Consider the following 21,286-nt stretch of genomic DNA (forward strand, 5'->3'; position numbering starts at 1 on the left):
CATAATTACAGTACTGTATAGTATGTAATGGTCCTACCCAATTCCACCCTCTATATGTATGTGCATGAATGTTTGTGTGTATATGTGCATGCATGTATCCAGGTATTAATTTGTTCAGGGAAGCCCCATATTAAGAGTAAAGTTGGTATATTTTGTAGCCCAATCAAAGCATCTTGATTGAGAATTACATCTCAATGAAAAGTTCTGTGGGACTTAATTCCTATTCACCATATGGATGCTCATGATTTTGAGCTATAGCATGAAACTTGCATGATTTTCACCATGAGATGCTAAGCATAGGTGTGGCAAAACTTTTGAAACAGCACAATGCATTTATTATCAATGTCAACTCTGGACTGCAATTTCCCTACGTTTGCTGTTCTATATTTGCATCTCTCCTTGGTAGCATGTATCCAGAGAATCATACTGAGGCCACCTGGTGCAAGGTAAACACTAGGATGGAATATGTCAACATTACTCCCTGATTGCTGAGAATCTGATTGGATATCTTTTACGTAAAGTAGATTTACACCGATGCTCTGTGAAATATTAAAAGCATAGCTGTTAGTTGAAACAGATCATGTGCAGCCCATGTCAGATCAGCTGGGGAACAAATCCCTTTGGCATCACTTGGTCTAATTGCTGCTTTGGAACAAGAAGAATCCTCTGCTGTGGTTACATGCTTGCAGCATTCGTAGCAAGTTCAGCCACGGGAGGGAGTGTGCCAGTAGCTGCTTGAATTTTTATCTTTGTATTTTAGGTATCAACAGACAGACACAACAAGCACTGTTTATTTCCCTTTCTGTTACCTGTAGTTTGACTCTTAGTGACCCTGCAAATTGTTTCCCCAGCTGAGAGCTCTCTGAGAATGTAAAGGATACTTGTAAATTTTCTTACCTTCAATGGGAAACAATGTCTCAGCCCACTGAGATGTTCTGTTGAGAAAACTAGGGTGGGATTTTTTTTCTTCACATTTTGGATTACTTTGTCAAAAATGTGCATTTTTGTGCAAAAGCTGTGGGGTGTGTGTGGAAAGAGCTCACTGATTTTGCACAGTAAACAAAGTCTGTTGCAAAAGAAATCATATTTTCTGTATGAAAACTTTGGGTCTTGCATTAAAAAGAATAACCAGGATTTTTTTATGCAAATATAATTGTATTTTGGCAAACAAGTCCTGAAATGTGGAAAAAGTTTATCAAAAGTGTGGAAAACCTCTCATAATCCCACCCAGCTCTTCACAGACTTTGCATGTGACAATGAAATAAGAAAAGATTTACATCCTTGGTGCTCTAAACACTGTTGTTGTTGTTGTTGTTGTTGCTGTTGTTGTTGTATTATGCCTTCAAGTCAACTTGGGTTTATAGTGACCAATTATAGGACTTTTTGGCAAGATTTATTAAGAGATTTATCATTGCCTTCCTTTAAGGCTAAGAGAGTGTAATTTGCCCAAGGTTGCCTGGTGGGTTTCCATGGCCAAGTAGGAATTTGTACTCAGGTCTCTCAGAATCCTAGCTGAATATTCAAACACTACAACATGCTAGCTGGCTTGAACACCTCACAGGGGTCATAAACACCTTACAATAAACATGAACACCTTGTAGTGAACACATTGTAGTGATTATTATACTGTACCATAACACTTTCAGAAACGCAAGATAAACTCAGACCTGGCTTTCTCATCTGTAGAATGTTGAACTAGAGTGATTTATGTTTCCCAGCAAATCTTGTCTATATTAATGATTATGATGAGTACTCCTTTGAATATGATTCGGGTTCAAATTCCTGTTGTGGAGTGGAGTGTGTTTAATGGAGTAGTATTTCTCTGCGTGCAATTTAACCTTAAATTCTAAATGATTAATAACATACTGCATGTTATTTTGTCATTAAAAAACAATAAACATTCTAGCCAATGTTTCAGCACTGAGGTAAATATATGATTACAATTGCCTATTTAGAAGGGACAGAATATTTTAGAAACAAGCAAGGTAAGGTATACCTGGTTGAGTAATGCTGTGAAGCCATTTCTACATGTGAATGGCAGGAGATGAAAAGTACAGTGCTCCCTTCCCTTATGTGGAGGATCCATTCTGGACCCCCTGTGTAAGGGGGAAAATGTGTATGCTCGTGCTGCATTGAAAATAATGGGGCGTGTGCACACAGCACCACAAGGTGCGTGTGCCACAGGCGCACACACCATTCATTAGATTCTCCCGTGGCTTCAGCATATGCTGAAAACTGTGGAAGTATGGCGTGGGATCACTGTATTTATACTTTGTATTTGTGGTAGTTTAATTACCTCAAGTTATGTAATGCCCTCTGTGATTGTAAGCATGCCAGTCAGTGATTTTAAGCTGTATTTTACCCTGGTGAAATCAAATGTTGGTTCTCTTTAATTTGTCCTGTTTGGCTCCTGTTGAAGATTCTAGTATGAATGAGGTGTCTGCAGTTCTGGACTAGAAAGGAAGAGTCAGAACAGACTTTTGTTGACCCTTGGTCTGAAATATTGTGAAACCGTAATGTGTTTGTAATCCACTTGATCAAATGGATTGTTATCCGCTTGCATTTTCTTAGGGCAGGGTGGAACGGGTGAACCTCACCTCAACTAGTCAAACCTTTTTTTCAAGTAGCTATCCCTAAGAGTGTGGAGAGTGTAAACTTTTCTAAGGGTCCAGCTCCTATGCTCTGAGGAAGAATATTGAAAGCTCATTCTTGGATTTTTTTAATTTTTCAAAAGCCATCAGACAGTAGTATAGTAATAGGAATGTCTGGATGGCACAGTTGGAGAGAAGAAACACTGGGCTGTAGCTAACATTTTAAAAAAGAAGTTCAACTTTCCCAATGGGATCTCCTTTCCTTGTCTTCCTGCTGGGCCCTTGTAGGTTTTCAGATCTCAGAGGTGGCACTGTCAATCACATTTTTCACAATTTTTGAGTGGCTCTGTTTCAGTGACCAGTCATTTGGCCTTGCACTCCTTTTCTTCAAGCACTGTCATCTACTTTCCTTTTTAATTCATTAATAGTTAATAGTTAAAATGGAACAGTCTCACAATATCCACAGATTTTTGATTGGCAGGAATAAATAATATGATGTGAAAGAGAAAATCTCACTTGGTGAACGAGTTGGCAAATAAAATAAAAAAAGATGTGACAATCCTCACCCTTTTCACATTTTTAAATGTTGCTCAATGGCAATTTTTCTTAGAAGTTTTACTGTAAAATAATAATACTGAGATCTCTAGGATTACATGAATAACAGCGTGTTTACTTAAGGTTGAAGAATGGACCAAAAACAAGTGCTGTAAAGTTAAAAACATGAGGTAGCCAGCCAGCCCTTTGATATCTTGCTGAAAAACAGGGTGAAGGCATTAGTCATAGGTCTTTGTGCTGTCTGTAGCTTCTGTGATCACATTAAATAGCAATGAATGATTTCAAGCAGTGTTTCTGAGAGGACAAAGATGGGAGCAAGACTTCAGGAGAGAACTGTGTTTTCCAAGAAGCAAAATAATTGGATCATGTAGAAACAGTAAATTGCAGATCACATTGCAGGGACGCATCTGTGTTTGCTGTGGTTGCAAATTATCACAGGAAACAGCAAATTGAGGATGGCTTGATGTGTGTATTCTCTATGCAGAAAGGGGTTCTGCATAAGAAATTTTTTTAAAAGCATTGTATCTAATGTTGACTATAATGTGCCACAAATGCATGCTTTTCATTGCATGCACATATCTTGAGATCAGCAATTGGCTGTAGTTTCCTGGCACATGTAAAACAAACTCCTTGCAAAAACAAACATAAGAAATGAATACATGTGATTGTGACAGAAAGAGATACTTATATGTAACGAACATTTCAGGGATTTTGTACTTCTTCCTATGCTGGAATTTTAGGAAAAGACTCTGAAAGTGAGAGATATTGTTTAGCCAAATAATGAGAGGTAATGCTAAATGCATTTTCTCCTTCTGAGGTTAGATTTTAGGTATTAGGACGGGGCAAGAAGTAGTTTTCTTTGCTTCATGTAATGGATCCTAGGTAAATCCAGAGTTGCATGCAGTATTGGTCTGGATACCTTCATGACAAAAGACCATAAAAAGGATACTTGTAAGTCCTGATACTGTCCTGCTCAGTCAAGGAGCACAATCATTAGGATCCACTGGAATGCAGAATATCCCTGGCTATCATTCATCATATTTATGGGACTTATGAGCTAATGTTTTTAGAACATATACTCAGACTAGTTATTGGACAGATGTTTGTTCTTCTCTCCAGAGTGCTCTTTTGTGTTTGTCTTCAGCTGAACAGATTGGTTATTGACTGGACATGTGGACCACTCTGGGTATGCAGTGGTCTCTATGCTGGGGAGCATATAAAACTGCTCCTTTGGTTGTTCCTGCAATAACAGTGCATGTTTGCTCATCTCATAAGGATGGGTGACTTCTAGAGTGGTTTGAAATGACAATGGTAGGTGGATGTGCAGCCAACTGATATTAGCCAGTTTCCTTATACAGCAGTTTTATATTCTCCTTTCTATAGTAGTCACAGTCTTACTTGATATTTACCATGTTTTCAGTAAACTCTGAGCACAGTTTAAATCTATTGTCAGTCTTTTCATTTCTTTCCTTTCCAGAAGCATTGGTAAGTAATGTTGTACTTTTATAACATAGTTAATTGAGTACCATGGAGAGCTCATTGGAAAGTGAGAGGCCTTTGCACAGAGACTTCAGAAACATTCAGCATCAAGAAGAAAAGGGGCTAGAATTATTTATTTTTTGGAGTGATCCCTAGTATGGACTTGACAGCTAGAAAATAATTGTGCTAGCTAATTAAGACAGAGCAAGCAGTAAGTTAATTTATGCATTTAGATTTATGCATAGGATTATGCATAGGATGGCAAAAAGAAATTTTAGTTCTGGTGGATGAGGATAATGTACTGGTTCTTTCATTTTTAATCATGACACGTAAATGTGGATATTTAGAAAAGACACATTCACACCCTGATCCTGTGCATATTTACTCAGATGTAAGTTCTTTGTGTTCTATGGGACTTACTCTGAAGTGAATAGGCACAGGATTGCAGTCCATATGGAATATAATTTAAATGTAGTCTGCTGATAAACTACCATTACCATTTGAGGTTGGGGCTAAGCTAGATAACAAGCCAAGCAAACAACTAGCAGTGTGAATGGCTTTAAAAAAGTAAAGTGGTGTGTGGTATTGCTTTTGATTTGGATATTGACTGTGGTATAGTAATAAGGGTAGCTTTGTCTATTTGCCTCTGCTGACTATGGGTTCTTATGGGTAGAGTCAGTGGACTTATTTGCGCTGTATCTTGGAAATAAAAGCAGATGCATTGATAGGTTTTGCCAGTGCCTGTAATTATTAAATAGGAGCATTGTGCTGGCTCTTAATAATACATATGAGTGGAATCGCCAACATACTTAACATATCTTAGATTTTGAGTGTTTGCTTAATGCTCAGTCCTGGAAATATCCATTCAGTCTCATTCCAGTAAAAGAAAAAAGAAAAATCAGTTTGAGATTTTCAAAGGACCAATTAAAAATTAAAGCATTCATATCCCATGGATCCTAAGTGGGCTGCTGAAGACTAATATCATTTGGAAAATCACAATTGTATTCTTGTAAACAGCTCAATTTGTTGGTATTATTATTATTATTATTATTATTATTATTATTATTCTGCTTTTAGCCCAGATTGGGACTCAAAGTGTCTTAGAATGATTAAAGAACATTGTTAAAGATCCAAAAGATTCAAAAGTTAGAACACAACTAAACAATCAGAGAAAATTAAAACCAGTTTAAAACATACATAATTAAAACACACACACATACACTCCAGCACAGCAATTTGGAATATCCAGCACATTGTGTAAGATGGGCCTTCTGTCATTACTCATCAAATGCCTGTTGCATAGAAAAGTCTTTGCTTGTCGGTGAAAGGAAATTAGGGGAGGGTACCAGTCTAGCTTTTCTGGGAAGGGAGTTCCAGAGCCTGGAAGCAGCCACTTAGAAGGCCTTCTTCCATGTTCCCACCAAATGGACCTGTGAGGGAGGTGGGACAGAGAGAGAAGGGCCTAAGTTTTCTGGTGTGTTATCTCCCCCCCCCCCCCCCCCATTGCTATAGTTTTCTCTTTTAAAATCTTTTCTTTGTTGTTATTTTTCATATTTAGGTCATTCTGTCATAAGGATTAGAAAGTAATTAAAATTTGCAGAATGAGAAGATGGCACAGGCCCTGCTGTCACCGCCAGGACCCAACTGCTTTTTCCGATTCACTCCCGAGTCCCTTGCAGCGATTGAGCAAAGGATTGCTGAAGAAAAAGACAAACCAAAAACTGAGCAAGAGCAAAAGGAGGAGGACAGTGATGACACCAAGCCAAAGCCAAATAATGACTTGGAGGCAGGAAAGTCTCTGCCCTTTATTTATGGAGACATTCCTCCAGGAATGGTGTCTGAGCCCTTGGAGGACCTTGACCCTTATTATGCAAATAAGAAAGTAAGCATTTCTGAAGATTGAAGCTGGAAGCCCATTTGTATCTAGTCATGGTGTGATGTTAATTAAATGTTTCTTCTTTGTCAGTTTGTCAACAAGTAGACACTTGTCAACCATTGAAACCTATTGTTCTTGCTATAGCACATTAGCATCCTCTCTAGAACAGAGTATTAATTTATTAATCTGCACTGCAAAATTAATACAGTTTAACACCACCTTAACTGTCATGCTATATTATGTCAAAACTCAGGGAACTGTGGTGTGTTTTCCCCCTAACTGCAGTTAATTGAAGTAAACCCAAATCAAATGGTGATTTGATAACCACATTCAAATGGACACAGAGCTATGAATTAGTGCTACATGAAGCCAGTTTTCAAGTGTTAATTAAGATCCTGACTCATTCAGATGAACCCTGAGTAAAACTACTGACAGTTCCCAGTTTGTATATCACAAACTGCAGTTAGTTTAAAATTAAAGTAGATGCATCTAATCTCCTCCTTGCAACCATGACGTAGAAGACTGAAGACAGGGGCAAGCTGATGCAAATAGTGCTAAACTAAATTTCCACTGAGGTCAATGTGATTTGCTAAATAACCACTGTTAAAAGTAATGACAGCACACATAACAGGTAACAGAAGTTAGTTTAGATGTTAACAAAGCTTTGATCTCTCTCCCTGCATAACATGAAAGCTTTATAAAATAGAAGTACTTATAAAGTTAGCAGCCCTTGCTAGTCTCTGATAAGGAATGCTGGGAGTTGCACTCCAACAAGATCTGGAGGGCCGTTTGATCTCCACTTTTGGAGTAAACTAACCTAAACATCGTCTTAGAATGGAAAGCTGTAGTTTCACTGTAGATTTGAACTTAACATAGAATCCAAATTAATAAAACGTGTTTCCTTAATCTTCATGTCTCCTTGAACATTATTATAATTCACTTTTATAGGTTTTGTTCTTTGTTTTCCCCCCAGACATTTATAGTATTGAACAAAGGGAAGACCATCTTCAGATTCAGTGCCACACCTTCTTTATACCTCTTAAGTCCTTTCAGCACACTTAGAAGAATTTCTATAAAGATTTTGGTTCATTCATATCCTTTTTCAAGCAGATTGTTTAAATATGAAGCTACAGGGAGATGTCAAAAGTAGCACCAGGCAATTTTGACAGTCATATGCAGTTTACTTTTAAATGCTTAATTTTGTCATTTTTTTAAATGACAGGATTTTTAAAAATTGAAATGTAGATTTTCAGTAAAAGTAAAGTTTCACCAGAATCCTTCCACAAATGTAACGACTCAGTGGAAGAGTTTTGGGCCAGTAGAGATTTTCCACTGGCAGTATGTGGGGAGGAAGCAGCCTCCAGTCATTCTCCTCTACTCTTGCAATAGCTTGTGAACATCACAAAATCTGCTCTAGATGGTTGTAGATGTCTATGGAACAATAAGGGAGAGGTGATGCTGGAAGCTGCAGCCACAAGGGGAAAGTTGTTTTGTGACAATAACAATCTTGTATATCTTCAGGCTGCAGTTCTATACCCATTTTCATTTGGCTTACTTTTAAATAGGCATGTGTAGGAATGCACTCTTAGGTGAAGTTACTTGTAAAGAGCTTGTGCTGTGTTCCTTGACTTAATCCAACATTATTCAGCATGTTTATTATGTTAACTATTCTGACAAACTGTGTATTTATGACCCGGAAAGAATCTCTTGAATGGTTCAAGGCTGTAGAGTAAGTATGTTCTTCTTTCTCTTCCTAAGTACTCACATGTCAAATATGCTAGGTTCTGCACAGGAACTGAAACTCCCGCATGTCAAAATTTTAAAAAATGTTATGTCCCTAAAATTACTTTTAGGCATTTTTGTGGATTTTCAGCAAATGATTGAAATGGAGAGATTTCCGCAATTTTTTTCTTGGGGGTGGGGAAAGCTTTCAAAAAGGTCTTACCCTGTAGATATTTTTTCCCATTTAACATGCCTACTGAACTTATATTTTGTCAATAAATCTTTAAAAGTAGCCCTGTAATCTTATGACCCAGTAACCATAGGTATTAAAGTTGAAATCATGCATTTTCAAAAGGTGGTTTCCCAAGCCATCCTTTCCATAGTGACTTGGGGGCAGTACAGGCTGGCTATTAAGATTGATCTGGTGGTGGAGTCAGGATGTGGCATCCAGATAATGCATGCCCCGAGTCTGCTCCCAGGCCGGCGTGACACTGTGCGCCGCACCACACAGCAGACAGTGTCACACCGCTCCTGTTGCGCTGCATCTACATGATGCAGTGCCAAAGGAGCACAGAAAAGCCACAGCACAGGCAGCTTTCGAGCCCATTCTGTGACACAGAAAGGACCCGGCCTTTGCAGATCCTTTTTGTGCTGTGGAAAGGCAAGATCAGGGCTGCAACGTGTGGTTGCCACAGCCCCGATCTGGTGCTAAAAGAGGCGGCTACAGGCCACCCCGTAGGGGCGGTCTGTACAGCCCCTTGGTCTTCTATATTTCAGATACAGAAGCAATTGGCCACTCTAGAATGAGCTGGCCTTCCACACAGCAATGCCAGCAGGGCATCTGTTTTCACCAGCATTTAATAGGAACTTGGTATGTACTCCCTATGAGAGAATATAAAATGTGTCCACTCTTTCCCTCTGTAGTAGAAAGAGAGAGAGCTGCCTGTGGAGAGGTGGGGTGTATGACTTCAGATCCCCACCGATGCTGCTGCAGAGCATTCAGTGAAGGTTCTTTTTCCATGTGTACCTCTCTCATTGGAATGGGGGTAAAGGAAAGAGGCCAGTGAGCTTTGTAGGATAGGCTCCCACACACACCCACAGCTTATTTACATATAGTTGTTCTCTGCTCCATCAGAGGGTAGAACTAAGTCCAATGGTTTTAGGTTACAGGAGGGTAGATTTCAATTGAACATGAGAAGGAGCCTATTGACAGTGAGAGTGGTTCAGCAATGGAACCAATTGCCTGGAAAGGTGGTGAGGTCTCATTCTGTGGACAACTTCAGAAAGAGGCTGGGCAGCTACCTGTAGGGGAAGCTCTAGCTGGAGATCCTGTATTAAACAGCGGTTTGGAACTGATGCCCATAGGGCCCCTTCCAACTGTGATTCTATGGACTGAAACCCATGAACCAAAAGAAGTGGCTTCTGGTTGCATTCGAGGCATACTGTTTATATGAAACACATCTCTAACAAGGCAGAAAGCTGCGCCAAGGCTGCGCTCTGATCCTGTAGCCTAGAGCAAAAAGGACCCAAAATGATCCAGCTCCTGGCAGTGCAGCTAGGGTCTGGCAGCACCAGTTGCCTTTTGGAGCAAGCTGTGCAATTGCTCTGGACCCAAACTGCTTGTGGCTGGATCAGCCGTGGGCAGCACTTTCCCAGCTGGCTACTTTACCCCTATGATTCTATAATGTATCAGTTATGGGATTGCTGTAGATTAGTTTCCTTCCTTTGGTTTCAGTGGGAGGGAATTTGCAGAATAAAATAAAAACCTGCCTTTTGAGCAGGACTAAAAGGCAAGCCAGAATCATTTTTTATGACTAGTATGTTCACTGTAATCACAACACAACTCAATACTAAAGATGTTGGAATGGCATGGAAGCTACAGAGCATCAGGTTTTTATAATGCATGCAAAAAAGTGATGAGTTCTTTTTAAAAGTATGAACAAATATGTGTCATTCAAACCAAATCCTATGGAATGAAATGTTTGTTTGTTTGTTTTCTCCTTCAGATACACATTCACTGCAATTTATACATTTGAGTCCCTCATAAAAATTTTTGCAAGAGGTTTCTGTATAGGTAGTTTTACTTTCCTTCGAGACCCCTGGAATTGGCTTGATTTCCTTGTAATTTCATTTGCGTAAGTATGCACCAGGTTGTTTGTTTTTTGTGATGGGGGAGAAGTTATCTGTCTAGAGTTTGTAAAGCTGATGTCTTGGAGCCAGGCATTTGGAAATAGGCAACTTGGTGTCAGGAATCCCCTCCTCCCATAGTTATTGTCACAGACCTTGTAATCTATTTCTTGTCCCATGACCTCTTCCATTATGACCCCATCACTCCAGCCGCATTTGCTTCCACTGGCAGTGGAGGAATCCAACACAATCCTGACCTTTCTCTTTAGTTTAAATTAGAGTTGCTTTTCAATTTTAAGTTGTTCTTCTCACTAAAATGGTCATACCGTTAACAATCCTTAATGCAAGCAATGGGACATACAGTCTAAAATGTTTCTTCATATTCTTTTATATTTTTAAAAAATGTGTCTTTCAAGCCATTGTGGTTCTAGGAGCAAGTTTTGAAATGTGATGCATACTTCCAAGTATCAGTTATTCTCTGATGTCCACATTGTGTCATGTGATATTTGGCATTAAATACTGCTGCTAAGGCAATTACGTTCAGTGAACATGAAGAGAGAAGGGCTATACAGATTGTCCCTAAAGGGCAGCATGCAGCCACCCCTTTCCTGGCTGGATTGGGGCCATGGCAATATCATGCCATGGCCCTGATCTGGCCTCTGGGGAGCGCAAAAAGGAGCCACAAAAAGTGGCTCCTCTTTGTGCCCTCCAAGGGGCACCATAGCCACAGTGGCACGGCTTTATAACACCCCTTTGGTACTGCATCATATGGATTATGGCACCATGGGAGCAGAGTTAGGGCGTCCAGCATCAGGACGTTGCGTCCTGTCTCTGCCCATAGGCTGGCACTTTCTGCCAGTCTATATATGCCAGAGAAGGCAGTTGCTGCCATCATGTGTACACTTATCTGGGAGCAAGCTCTGCTGTATACTGTAAAGTTTACTTCCAAGTGAATACTGAGAGGATCACACTGAATGCAAATGTAAATAACTTGTATATTTGCGCTCCAAGATTAGATCAGCTAAATATTCAGATAAGTGGAATGAGATCTGCCTCAATTATGAATAACTCTGGTTTAATTCTACAGGTATATAACAGAATTTGTAAACCTAGGCAATGTTTCAGCCCTTCGAACTTTCAGAGTATTGAGAGCTTTGAAAACTATTTCTGTAATCCCAGGTAAGAACTGGAGTGATGTAAGATGTTAGGTCCCTTAAACCTCCTAACTGCTTTTTTTTGCCCTATCCTTTTGTGTGTGCACGTGCAAACTCCCCATCTGCAGATTATGGTGCGTTACAGACCGCCCATTTGGGGCGGCCTGTAAGCGGCCCTTTCCCCGCTGTATCGGGGCCTCAGCTGCCACAACGGCAGCCTCCGAGGCCCCGATCCACCGCTTTCCAGGCCGCGGGGAAGCAGCAAAAGGCTGCTTCCCCGCGCCCTGGAAAGGGGTGTCCTTGGGGCTTCAAGCCCCAAGGACACCCGGCGATGGTGGGGAGGAGGAGAAAGGGGCCGCTCGGGCCCTTTCTCCTGTGCGTCGCTGGCGCAGCCCTCTAAAGGCTGCGCCAGCGACGCAAACCTCAGGAGGAGCTCCATTTCGGAGCTCCTTTTCGTGCCGCGGAAAGGGCACTTTAGGCGCCCTCGTGCGACGCGACAACATCACGTCTGTGCCACCTCGTTTGGAGGTGGTACGTTTGTGATGTTGTAATGGCAGCCCCCGTGTGGAACGGGCGCCGCCATTTTGTACGGACTGGGTCCGTACTAGAGTCAGGGGCATCAGGAAGTGACGCCCCTTTCTAACCCTAGTACGTCCCCTCTACTCTGTGTGATAAAGTTTGTTGATTTGGGTTGTATCTCAGTGTGCTGAGAACACACAGAGTTCTTTGGGCATTGGAAATAATATCAATCATTTCATGTAAAAACTAGATCAGAGACAGAGGCTGAATTTTAAAATGACCAGAGCAGCAATCACATCTCTTTAGATGTGCTAGCCTAACCAAGTTTGTTGTTTTTAAGGAATCCAAATTTGTTGTTGTTGAAATACTTCCTTCTTGTTCACTTGCCACAAAATGTAAAATCAGGCTTTGAGTTCCACATATTCTTGCAAGAATAGTATACAGGGTTTTTTAAAATATATATTTGCCTGTTAAACTTTTGAATTTTGTCTCCCATGTCACTGTGAACATAGGGCATTTGTATTAAAACAAATAAAACGGGTTGTTGAAATAACCTGAGCTGAATCTTTTAATTTTTAACATATTAAATTCTTCATAAAGATAATAGCAATAAACCAAGAGGAAATGGCCCCTTGAGATATCTTTCCTTGTCAAACCATCTTTTAACTAGAAAAGATATTCTTCATTTAAGTCATAGCTAGTTTGTTTTGTTTCAGACCATTTGTTTTCAATTTTTAGTTGCATGTTATTTTGAACAACTTTCCACTCATCATCAACTAAGAAGGGATAACTTGGTTCTCACATAGAAGAACAAATTAGCTTTTAAAATTTTCTCCCATGTCTTCAAAAGCTGTGCATTTTTGAAGATGTGTTCACAGTTGGGGATTTATCTGCCACCACTACTTATGTCCCTGCAGCTTCAGCCTCAGTACCAACCATGCCTTTTCCCCTTCTCTCAAAACCATGCATCTTTTCAGTTTTGCATCTCTCTGGGTCCTCCACCATTGCCTAGATGGCCTTGTCTTCAGAGCCTCTCTATCCCTATCTGTTTCCATCCCTGTTCCTTTCCTCACTGCTATGCCCATCTTTTTTCCAGTTGCTTTCTCTTGTTCCACTTATCCTGATTTCTCATGTTGTCTCTCTTCTCTTCATTGCTTTTTGTTTCTGCATTCATCTTCCCCTCTTAAATACTCTGTCTTGCCCTCATCTGTCTTGTGTCCTCAACTCCTCCCAGCTGTAGCTTTTTCTGAGTTGCACCTGCAGCTGGAAGCTCACAACACCTGTTGCTGACATAATCCCCAGAGACCTCCCTTGGCCTGCAGCTGGCCATGTTGCTGATGCTACCACCACCATCATAAACTTACCTCCTCCTTACTCTCCCCACCAGATATTTATTTTAAAAAACTAAGTCCTCATCACAGTGGTATAAGAAAGGAATAGTGGCTTCTTGCTGAGATTCAGAACAGAGCTTTGGCCAAGGTTTGCCTTTTATTCATTTTTTTAATGTTCAGATGTACCTTCCGGCCTAGAACTAAGAGGTTTGTCTCATGGCATATGTAACAGCTTTTTAATATGCAACAGTCATGCTTCCAGCTCATTTGACCTGTTTGAGGGTGCAGCACTTCAGATGTTGTTGGATTGTAACTTCTAGCAGCTCTGGCCAATAGTGAAGAGTGCTGGGAGTTGTGGTTCAGCAACACTGGGAGGATGACATAATTCTCACTGAAAACTTATTTGATGCCTTAAGATTCCATCTCTTTCTCTCCTGATAGGCCTGAAGACCATTGTGGGAGCCCTCATTCAGTCTGTGAAGAAGCTGTCAGATGTCATGATCCTGACTGTTTTCTGCCTGAGTGTGTTTGCATTAATAGGCTTGCAGCTCTTCATGGGCAACTTGAGACACAAATGCTTGCTCTGGCCCCTAAGCAATTCTTCTTACCTAGACTCACGCTTTGCAGAATACTACAATGGAACAGAAATCATTTGGTCTAAATACATTGAAAACAATGGTAAGTTTTAATCAGAGAAAGAGAAATTGTGGTCCACCAGATGCAAACTTGCATACAAATCTAGGCACTTCCACAGCTAGTCGCCTTGGGCAAGTTGTGATGTACATTAATCAAAACATGAAAACACAGCAAAAACTATTCCTCTGAATTAAAAAAAACAACCTTATACTCAGCATAGTCTGAATTATTCTTTTCTTTCAAGCTAGTTTCAGATGTTGGTATTATAGGCATCTACTAAGACCCATATCTCTTTAGGGAACCCATTGTTTATCCTTGGAGTCTTTTAGTGTGCTATTAGGCATCCTTTCTGATCCAAGTTTACCTGCCCTTTTTGAGCATGAAATTACTGACAAGAGTTGAGAGGGATGAGTAGCAACTTCTTGTTGCCTTCTACTTTCCCTCAGGGTTGCTATAGCATAGGTAGCAAGTGAAAGGACATTGGTGGTAAGAAAAAGGAAAAGCCCCTCAAAAAGGAAATGCCATTTCAAGCATCTTCCCCAAACCTGGACCCAGAGTTCCTTTGTTCAGTTGTTGACTGGGCCCTAAATCAGAAGTATAGAGCTTTTATTCAGTGTGTTACTTTACTTGTATAACTCATTTTAATAGGTTAGGCATCACTTCATGAATTGAGGGAAAACTAGCTGGAAGTCTTTGAACTGGTATCTCATGACTGAATAACAGAAAACCCTCCTGCATATGTTGAAAAGGAAGGGGTCCAATTTTGTGGTCCCAGGCCCAATCCTGTGCACCTTGCCCCTCATGCCTCCTTGTTTTAGCATGGCTATCTGCACTGGGAAGCATAAATGTGTAAGCTTCTACACAGTCAGGAGTTCCACACAATTAAGTTCCCTTGGAAACCTGTAGTACATGAAAATCTAAAGCTCTGGGTCTGAATGGAACTTTGCAATAGCAGGAGCATTGCCCTACTCCCCTGTCATAACCAAAAAAAAATGATATAATTCACTGGGGCAAATGAAATCAAAGCTGACCGTTTGTCAAGGATCAGATGAGTACAAATCAGTAAATTTACAAAATAATCCTATATAGCCAATTTGGGCAATTAGATCAAAGAATATAATGTGTGTATGTGTGTGTGTGTGGCAAAGTGAGGTCTCCAGGCTGCATGTGTCCCTGGAGGGCCATTCCCTCTGCCCCCTGGGACACAGATCCAATTCTTCCCCCTCCAAAATGCTCTCTGTGGATTGCGGAGGGCATTTCCACTACATTTGCAGTCCCCTGGACCTCCAAGGATCCAAGCAGTGTTGCTTGAGATGAGGCTTTCGTATGGGGTCCTGAAAAGATAGCAGGACTCATGTGTTTGCCAAGTTCTGTAGGGAGGAAAGGGCAAACTGAGACTGCAAAGAGGACAGAAAGAGGACAGTAATGGAATTATCACAAGACAGAGGGAACCTAAAACAACAAGGGAAATAATCCCTGGCTTATAAATATAGGTAGGGCATCTGGGAGGCACACATCAGGCTCTCTTTTGCAGACTGACAAAGTATTCCTTGCTTGCTGTTGCATTGAGGATACTACATTGGTAATTAATTAAATAATTTATGTGACCTAGTGTAGTTGTTCATCAGAACCAAATACTAAGTTGTACCAGCCCTGGTGGCACAGTGATTAAATGCCTGTACTGCAGCCACTCACTCACAAACCATAAGGTTGCGAGTTCAATACTAGCAAAAGGGCTGAAGCTCGACTCAGGCTTGCATCCTTCCAAGGTTGCTACAATGAGTACCCAGATTGTTGGGGGCAATTAGCTTACAATTTGTAAACTGCTGAGGGAGTGCTTAAGTGCACTGATAAGCGGTATAGAAATGTACTTGCTATTGCTATTGCTATAGACAAATCTAATTAGTTTGAAGGGCAAGGCATCTTAAAAGCATTACTCAAATAAATAGAAAATATTCTTAAAAGTGTGTGTCAGCTGAAAAGACCCTTTCAGAGCAAAGGGTTGCAATAATTAATCAGTTAACAACTCTTGTTTATATTTTATTGTAACTGATTAATTACAAAGCTTGATTAATAATTTCAACTGTAATATTTTAATATAATATTTAAATAAAATTTAAATGAGTGTCCTCTTGTGAATGAATATGGGAAGCAACTTTCCTTCAGTTAGTTGTCCTTCTCTATAGAGTTTGTCACAGGCAGTAAGACAATTCAGTCTGCTGCAGCCATTCAGGACTTCCTAATGAGTATCCTTGTGGGATATGTGTGTGTGTGTGTGTGTGTGTGTGTGTGTGTTGTATTGATTCTTTATGTCTTTTAGATACGAAGAAATTTACAGAATCCCCTACAAAAGTAATTTATAAAGTCTCTTATTATACAAGTTGTAAAATTTTTGGTCAGAACCCAGAGAGTTGTATAAAATATTTAGGGCACATGGCATGCCCTCTATCTTTCTTTCTTTTTTTCTCTTCATAGCAGTTCCTCTAAAGAGGATCAGGTGAACTACAGAGCTTAAGACTGTTGAGGAATTTCTCTCAAGTGTCTGTGTGCAAATGCTTACATGAACCTGCAGGATTTGTAGCTTATATTATTAATACATCACTTTGTAGCGGGTTTATTTATTAAAAGTACAGGTTAAGTATCCCTTATCTGAAATGCTTAGGACAAGAAATATTAAGGACTACTACTACTACTACTACTACTGCTACTACTACTTCTTCTTCTTCTTCTGATTTTTGGAATATTTGCATATACTGTACATAATAAGATATCTTGAAGATGGGACCCAGTTCTAAACATTTATAGGCTTAGCCTGAAGGTAATTTCATACAATATCTATCTATCTATCTATCTATCTATCTATCTATCTATCTATCTATCTATCTATCATCTATCTATTTTTATTAGAGTACTGATACCCCACCCTTCAGCCCTAAAGTCTATCAAAGCAGCTTACAATTATTATTTTGACTTAGACAGTTCCCTGCCCTCAAGCTTACAATCTAAAAAGACACGACACAAAAGGAGAAGGGAATGGTGGTGGGAAAGAGGAGCAGCTCCAGCAGTTCTTCTCTCCCTCTGAGGCCTGGACCAAGGCTGATGGACTGGAGGGAAGGCTCTGCTTCTTAATCGAGGCCAGACTCGATGGAGCTGGCAGGTCTCACTCTCCCTCTGATGATGTAGATGACAAAGGGAGGGCTCATGTGCTTACTTTAGGCCAGGCCTGAAATAAAATTTATGTACAGTAAGCCCGTGTTATGGACAGGCGCACCCTATGCATATGCTGGAAGCCACACCGGAAAAACCCCTTGCATGCCCTGGAAGGAGTAATGGGGCACGCACTGTGTGCATGAGCCCCATTACTTCTAATGGGGCTCGAGCATACACATTTTTCCTTACATGGGGGGATCCGGAACAGATCCCCCCGCGTAAGGGAAGGATGCATTGAACCATCAAAAAGCAAAGGTTTCACTGTCTCAGCCATCCATGAAAAAGAGTTTCGGATTCTGGGACATTTTGGATTTTAGATTTTTGGATAAGGGATACTTAACCTATAGATGCGTACTACTTCATACTTGCATGAATTCTGAAGCATAAAGCAAAACAACCCAATGAAACACACAGTCAGTCAACATATGAGCCAATGCCCAGGAGTTCATGATTGGGGCAAAGCCAAGATATTAAAATATTTTTTCAGAAAACACCTTGAATGAGCTGGAGGTGACACCTGACATATGGTGGAGGAGAGATATATTCTTCCCCCTGTGGAGTGGGTGGCAGAGCAAGAGACATATATCACTAGGTTACCACCAAATGGAAATATAACTGTATGTTCTTTGTTGTTGTTCTCGTATGCCTTCAGGTTGTTTCTGATTTATGGCGACCCTAAGGAGAACATTGCTATTGCCATCCTCTGTGGCTGAGAGAGTGTGACTTACCCAGGGTTACCCAGTGGGTTTATAGCTGAATGGGGATTTGAGCCATATTCTCCAGAGTCATAGTCCAACATTCAAGCTACAACCTCATGCTGGCTTTTCTAACTGTGACCCAAAACAGATGGGCCAAAAGAAGTGGCTTCTGTCCAGTTCAGGGGCATGGCGTTCAGATTATGCATGCCCCCAAAGCATCCAGAAGCCAAAGGTGTCCCAAAGTTACCAGAAAAAGGAGAAGCAAAAATGCACTCCTGGCAATGGTGGCCTGCTCTGAGAGCAGGCCATACAGACACCACAGTCCTGGGCCGATTGTGGCCGGAGTGGCCAGAGACTGATACTTACTGCCTGTCTGCTTTGGCCCTGTACCTCCTAGGATGGTCTTATTAGCTTGGGAAGTTGGAAGGCAGGGGATAATTTTAAATTTTTATAAAAGGAAATAAAACTTGAAAGAAAACATAAGAACACCCTCTTTTCCCCCTTTTCTCTTTCTCTCTTGTCTTAACAGAACATTTTTACACTTTGAACACTTCAAAGGACCCTTTGCTTTGTGGTAATGGCTCAGATGCTGGGTAAGCAACTTTCATAATGTTAATGCCAAGGAGGATGTACCATTAATAATACAATCTAAGTCAGCTAGTTAATAACTTAGACCTCAGAATGGAATGCTACTGGGGCATGGATAGAGGAACAAAAAAGCATCCAGCCCTTCAGTATGTCACAGTGACTGTCACAATGTGCTTCACTGCTAGGAGGACTAGAAGCTTCTTCATGCACTGCCCTGCTTCCCAGTGGTTCAGAAAACCCTGTTTTCAGTAGGTTTTGGGGAGCATTTTCATTTATTGCACTGGAGTAAGACCATAAATGTGAATTTCAAAAATCTATCTTATATCTGTCTTATGGATTTGTAAATACTGAACAGAATGCCAGCCTATATTTAAATTTATTTATTTAAAGTATTTTTAAAATATTTCCATTATTTTCTCACAAAATGTTTCTAAATTAATTATGTACTAAAACAGAAAAAATAAATACTTTATAGTACATTTTTTGAGCTGAGAACAGTATCACATAATTCAGACATGTACAAAATTCAAAGGATAGTTACATTCCAGTTGAGACATTTATGTAGGAAATGCAAAGCAGAGCAGTACAGTGTGCCTTCCCATCTATGGGAATTTGGTTCTGGGGAGCCTTGTGGATGAGAAGAAATGTGCACGCTGAAACTCCATTATAGTCAGGGTGTGGCAACATGTGTGGCTGTGTCGGTGGGGCTGCATGTATGGACTGCCATTGACAATAATGTGACTGGGCAATCCACGGATGCTCAATTCTACTGATCGCTAACCTTCTGATATAGCAGGGCTCCTGTATTTATCAGAAGTCAGAATTTCTCAAGAAAATAATAGACTTCCTTACTATTCAAAATACACATTTTATCTCTTTATAGCTGTTATTCATCTTCTTGCTGTTGTTTTATTGTTATTAGTTCCTCCTCTTCTTCTCCTTATAGCTATTGCTAATATTGTTTTTGTTAGTAGCTTACATTGTTCGTTATCTTTCTCCCACTTTTTTAGCCAATGCCCAGAAGGGTATACATGTGTAAAAGCTGGAAGAAATCCCAACTATGGTTATACAAGTTTCGATACCTTTAGTTGGGCCTTCTTGTCACTCTTTCGACTGATGACACAGGACTACTGGGAAAATCTTTATCAACTGGTGAGAGAGATTAAAAATAAAATTCTATTTATAGTTTAATTGTTGGGATGGATTAGCATTACTTATTATTTTTTAAGAAACACTCCCCATCCTTATATGTAAATGGCTGGGCAAGAAAATTTAAGTCATTCCTCGACCTGTGCAGTAGTCCCTCAATTTGGTTTAGAGCCTGCTTGGTGGATTCAGGTTAGGCTGATTCACACCTGCACCAAACTAATTCAGATCTATATGCAAATCCAGATTTAGAAATCAGAATTTTCATCCCCCCCCCCCCCATTGACTTTCATGGTCAGAAACACACTGCAGAGATAATCCAGTTTGAGAGAGCTTTAACTGCCCTGGCTCAGTGCTAGGGAATCGTGGGGATTGTAGTTTATTGTCAGAGCTCTCTGTCAGAGCTTTCTGACAGATAAAGCTAAATGTCTCACAAAGTACAAAGTACAGTTCCCATAATTCCATAACATTGAGCCAGTTAAAGCAGTCTCAAACTGGATTATTTCTGCAGTGTGTTTTGGACCAGGAACATACAACCTTATTTTTTGCCCACAGGTTGGTGAAATTTGGAATCATAGGTTTGAATCCTCCTGGTGGTCCCAACTATTCTAGACCCAGTGAATCTATGAAATTTACCTATACAGTGCGCCCTTGTTTTACGTGGGGATCCGTTCCTGACCCCCCGCGTAAAACAAAAACATGTATGCTCAAGCCCCTTTACAAATAATGGGGCTCGTGTTCGTAGTGGTGCACCGCATGGTGCCAGAAGAAGCAGCATATAATGCTTACTGGTATTAACAAATAGGATTTAGACCATGGTAGCCTCTATGTGCTGCTTGTGCACTAGGACAGACTGTATGTCTATAACTGACAGAAATGCACATAGTACAGGCACACAAGGTTAAGTAAGGACACAAAAACAGAAAAAGTAAGGGTAGAACAAAGATGCTATACAAACAACAAACATTGCAATTGAAATCAAACCTAACTTTTAAAAATGGCCAAATTTGTAGTCAGGGGATATGGGAAGTGCTGAAACAGCATAGAGACCATCTCCCAGACTTACGGTTGGAACAGACTGGCATAAAAAAGCTGGCTTCCAGCCAGCTTGGAAGCATGGAGCGCAGATGCCCAGAAGTCAGCTTCAAGCTGGCCCAGTCATTTACATGGGGGCTGACTTCCAGATGCTCTGGTGGTGTGGCATTTATATGCTGAACACCGCTGGACTTCCTTAAAGCTGGCTTCCCATCTTCACTGTCCATCCTGTCATGCATTGTGGTTGGAGAGCACTGAAATTCTTGCTTCAGACTGAACACTAGAGCTATCAATGAACAAACTTCAGCTTTCTCCTCACTCTCACGCCATTCCTAACATTTTCATTATTTACACACAAGTAAAATGAAAGGAGGCAAAAGCGTGCATCTCACCAGTGTGCTAATAAACATTTATATTCTTATTTTTTGAATCCTGTGTTGGGAAACTTTTTTGCTCCATGTGCCAGTTAAAAAGTAGAAAGAAACTGTAGAAAAGTAGAAAAAATACTAAATCTGATGTAAAAGAGAAAGAAAGTCTCAGAATGTGGAAAATAGTTTATTTCTCAAAGAATCTCAATAAATTTCAACCTGTAGGGTTTTTTTTAAAAAATAGAATATCT

The 21,286-nt window shown here is 40.4% G+C and overlaps 1 protein-coding gene across 1 annotated transcript in view; it reads left to right on the top strand.

The window, feature by feature from the left end:
• The window catches only part of LOC121918864 (sodium channel protein type 2 subunit alpha-like), a 112,910-nt gene that overhangs the window by 31,158 nt on the left and 60,466 nt on the right, over positions 1 to 21,286 (top strand). The window contains exons 2-9 of the mRNA XM_042444865.1: positions 6,184 to 6,507; positions 7,475 to 7,593; positions 8,141 to 8,230; positions 10,230 to 10,358; positions 11,438 to 11,529; positions 13,796 to 14,032; positions 18,428 to 18,491; positions 19,497 to 19,638. Of these exons, the coding sequence (XP_042300799.1) occupies positions 6,235 to 6,507; positions 7,475 to 7,593; positions 8,141 to 8,230; positions 10,230 to 10,358; positions 11,438 to 11,529; positions 13,796 to 14,032; positions 18,428 to 18,491; positions 19,497 to 19,638 (1,146 nt within the window). The 5' untranslated portion in view covers positions 6,184 to 6,234. The remainder of the gene's footprint in view (positions 1 to 6,183; positions 6,508 to 7,474; positions 7,594 to 8,140; positions 8,231 to 10,229; positions 10,359 to 11,437; positions 11,530 to 13,795; positions 14,033 to 18,427; positions 18,492 to 19,496; positions 19,639 to 21,286) is intronic.

The sequence above is a fragment of the Sceloporus undulatus genome, chromosome 1, assembly GCF_019175285.1.
Source record: "Sceloporus undulatus isolate JIND9_A2432 ecotype Alabama chromosome 1, SceUnd_v1.1, whole genome shotgun sequence".
NCBI lineage: Eukaryota > Metazoa > Chordata > Lepidosauria > Squamata > Phrynosomatidae > Sceloporus > Sceloporus undulatus.